Source organism: Pteropus vampyrus, unplaced genomic scaffold (assembly GCF_000151845.1).
Source record: "Pteropus vampyrus isolate Shadow unplaced genomic scaffold, Pvam_2.0 Scaffold187, whole genome shotgun sequence".
Classification (NCBI taxonomy): Eukaryota; Metazoa; Chordata; class Mammalia; order Chiroptera; family Pteropodidae; genus Pteropus; species Pteropus vampyrus.
This window is the reverse complement of record NW_011888968.1, coordinates 615,117-617,927: the sequence shown is the minus strand read 5'-3', so window position 1 is coordinate 617,927 and position 2,811 is coordinate 615,117. Positions and strand designations below refer to the sequence as shown.

Genomic DNA, 2,811 nt, shown 5'->3' with positions numbered 1-2,811 from the left:
GGTCTCCGCTCCCGGACTTACTCGTCTGACCCGGGCGCACGCGCAGCCCTAAAAACTCCCTCGTGAGACCCCTCTGAAGTTGAGTCCTGCCCGTCTGCTATACGCTCGCGGCCACTGACCCGTTTTATGTCCCTGTCGTTTTGCGTTTTTCGAGAACGGCGTCTAAGTGGGGTAACAGGATGTGCGGCCTTTCGCTGCTCAGCGAAACGCATCTGCGCTTCCTGCGCGTTGCCACGTGGGTCACTTCAGGTCACACCTGGTGACGCCAGGCCACGTTCCATTGCGTGCAGGCCGGGCGCTTATCCGCGGTGCAGCTACCCAGGCGCACATCGGCCGTTTCCAGGTTGGGCCTTCGTGAGCGAAGCTGCCGTACACGCTTATGGGCGAGTTCTCGAGAATGTACGTTTTCAGTTCGCACGGGTCAGCGGGAGAGAGGGACCGTGGGGTCACACGGGCAGCGCGTCTGCCTCTGCCCGGCACGGCCGCAGCGTCTCCCCGCATCCGCCGGCAGCACGGGCGAGAGTCCCAGTGGCTCCCCGTCCTTGCAAACACTTCATATAATCAGGCGTCTGCGGTTTTTCTTTTTCTTTTAAATGTAAGGTCAGAAGGCTGGAACTTGTCTCCCCAAATATCCAAAATTGACACCATTTAAAATTCTTAGCCACCCCAGTGACAGTGTAGCGGGTGCTCGCTGCAGACCGTTTGCGCCTCCCTAAGGGCTGCGGGCGTCGACCGCACGGAGCGGCTTCCCACGCGCTCGTTCGGGACCCGTCGGAATCCGCTGCTTTGCTCTCCTGCTGTCGGTCGGGAGAGTTCTTCCTATGTCCTGGATACCAGTCCTTGACCAGACAGGTGCCACGGAAACACGTCCTCCGAGTCTGAGGCTCATCTTTTCCAGAACGAACACTCTTAGTTTTGATAAAGTCCAATTTTTCAAAAATGGTGTCCCTTAACAGACCGAGATTTGGGTGTGATAGTTCAAAACTCATCGCCAAATGCAAGGTCCACAGATTTCCTCCCATGTTTCCTTCAAGAAATTTTAGTTTATGTTTTACTTTGGTTTTATTTATTTATTTTTTTTAGTAAGATTACATATAATACCTTTCATATTTTCACTTTTTCATCGTTGATCTTCCATAGTTAGGAATAAATGCTAAATATGTTAAAATTTAGATACTTACACACACATTTCTACATTTAAATTACAAGTAGATTTAGGAGAGAGTTGCATTACTTTGGGTGAGCAAACCTCCCTTTTTCAAAAAAGCAAAAGCTAGATAGACCACTTCAAAAACACGAAACATTTCCTATGACCGAGATTAAAACACCAAAGACAGACGGGGTAAGACACCTGCGCCTCACACGACAAAGGGTTAACATCGCTAACGTGTGAGAGATGCCTACAAACTGACGAGCAGAAATGAGCAAAGGGTATGAACAGACACTTCTGCGGGAGGAAACCCAGATGCCTCCAGGCCACAAAAGGCGCTTGGTGTAGAAGGAAAACCAGCATCCCAGACGTCCACCAGGCTGGCGGGCCCTGCGGCGGCTGCCAGCGGCCGGCTGGAGGTGGGGGTGTGTGGGGAGCTGACACGTGTACACCCCGCTGCGGGAGTCTAGGCCGGAGCCTACAGCTTCTTGGGAAAACAACCCAGCAACATAAAGTTGTCGAGGAAGCACCCCCCGCCCCCACCTCCTGGTGTGCAGGTTTCACACGAATCAGGTGCATCCCCGATTAAGGTGGTGGCTTTAAGCGGATGGAGCCTGAGTGTCCATCAGACATGGAATGGCTGTTACCTGTGGCAGATCGCAACCCAGGACCGGCACGCGGCTACTAAATACTACTTAGGTCGTCGTCTCTATGCCTGGAGAAAAGTGACGTGAACGCGTCGCAGTGACAAGGACAGAGCGTCTCGTGTGTATAAAAGCAAGTCCCAGCTGGTGGCTGCTGTGATGAGTGGCGGAGGAGCTGGGCGTCCAGCTGGTGGTGACCCTGACGACCTTGGGGGAGGAGGGTCTTCACGTGTCTGTTTCCTTTTTACGACTACTTAATCCTTTTACAATAAAAACTTTAACCGAAGAAAAGTGAGTCCGGACAAGTCGGGGGGCTGCTACGTGTTCTTGCTCAGCCCTGAGCCCCTGTGGCAGGTCGCCGAGGGCCGGCCTGGGAATCCGGATGTTACCGCGGGGAGTCAGGGCGCGTCCCGTGTCTCCCTGTGGGTGTGGGTGGCACTGTGGCCACTGCTCCCTCCTGGGCCATGGACTCCGTGGTCAGCAGTCCTACTGCCCTGGCCGTCAGTGGTGTGACACAGGCCACCGTCCGCATGACAGCCACAGCCTGGTGGTGGGGTCGGCGTCTCTTTACCAGACCTGGGCTTGTCTGTGTTTTACTCTTGACCTGACTCTCAGGGGTGAGCCCGGGGAGAGGCCCAGACGCCCGATCTGGCTCTGAGGTGGCATCGCTGGCCCTTGACTGCACCTCGGCCATCGCAGCCTTGGGCACGTGGGGCCGTCCTAACCCCGCAACCCCCCAGATCCTGGGGCTGAGGCTCCCGGCACGATCCGTACTCCAGGCCCAGTGGGCAGCCCGTCCGTTTGTGGGGAGGCTCGGGGCGTGAAGGCCTGTCGCCGGCTGGGGTAGGGGGTTGGGGTGGGCGCCGGCCCCGTGGTGCTAACGGGCGACCTCGCACCTTGCCCCGCAGTGAAGAAGAGCTCCATGCTCCTGGAGGTGAGCACGCCCCAGTTCGTGAGGACCAACAGCTTCACCGAGGACCTGGACCTGGAAGGGGAGACGCTGCTGGCGCCCATCAC

The 2,811-nt window shown here is 56.4% G+C and overlaps 1 protein-coding gene across 1 annotated transcript in view; it reads left to right on the top strand.

Annotated features, from left to right (window-relative positions):
• KCNQ1 (potassium voltage-gated channel subfamily Q member 1) overlaps positions 1–2,811 on the top strand; it is a 318,108-nt gene that overhangs the window by 148,187 nt on the left and 167,110 nt on the right. Inside the window, exon 14 of the mRNA XM_023537362.1 lies at positions 2,703–2,811. Within this exon, the coding sequence (XP_023393130.1) occupies positions 2,703–2,811 (109 nt within the window). The remainder of the gene's footprint in view (positions 1–2,702) is intronic.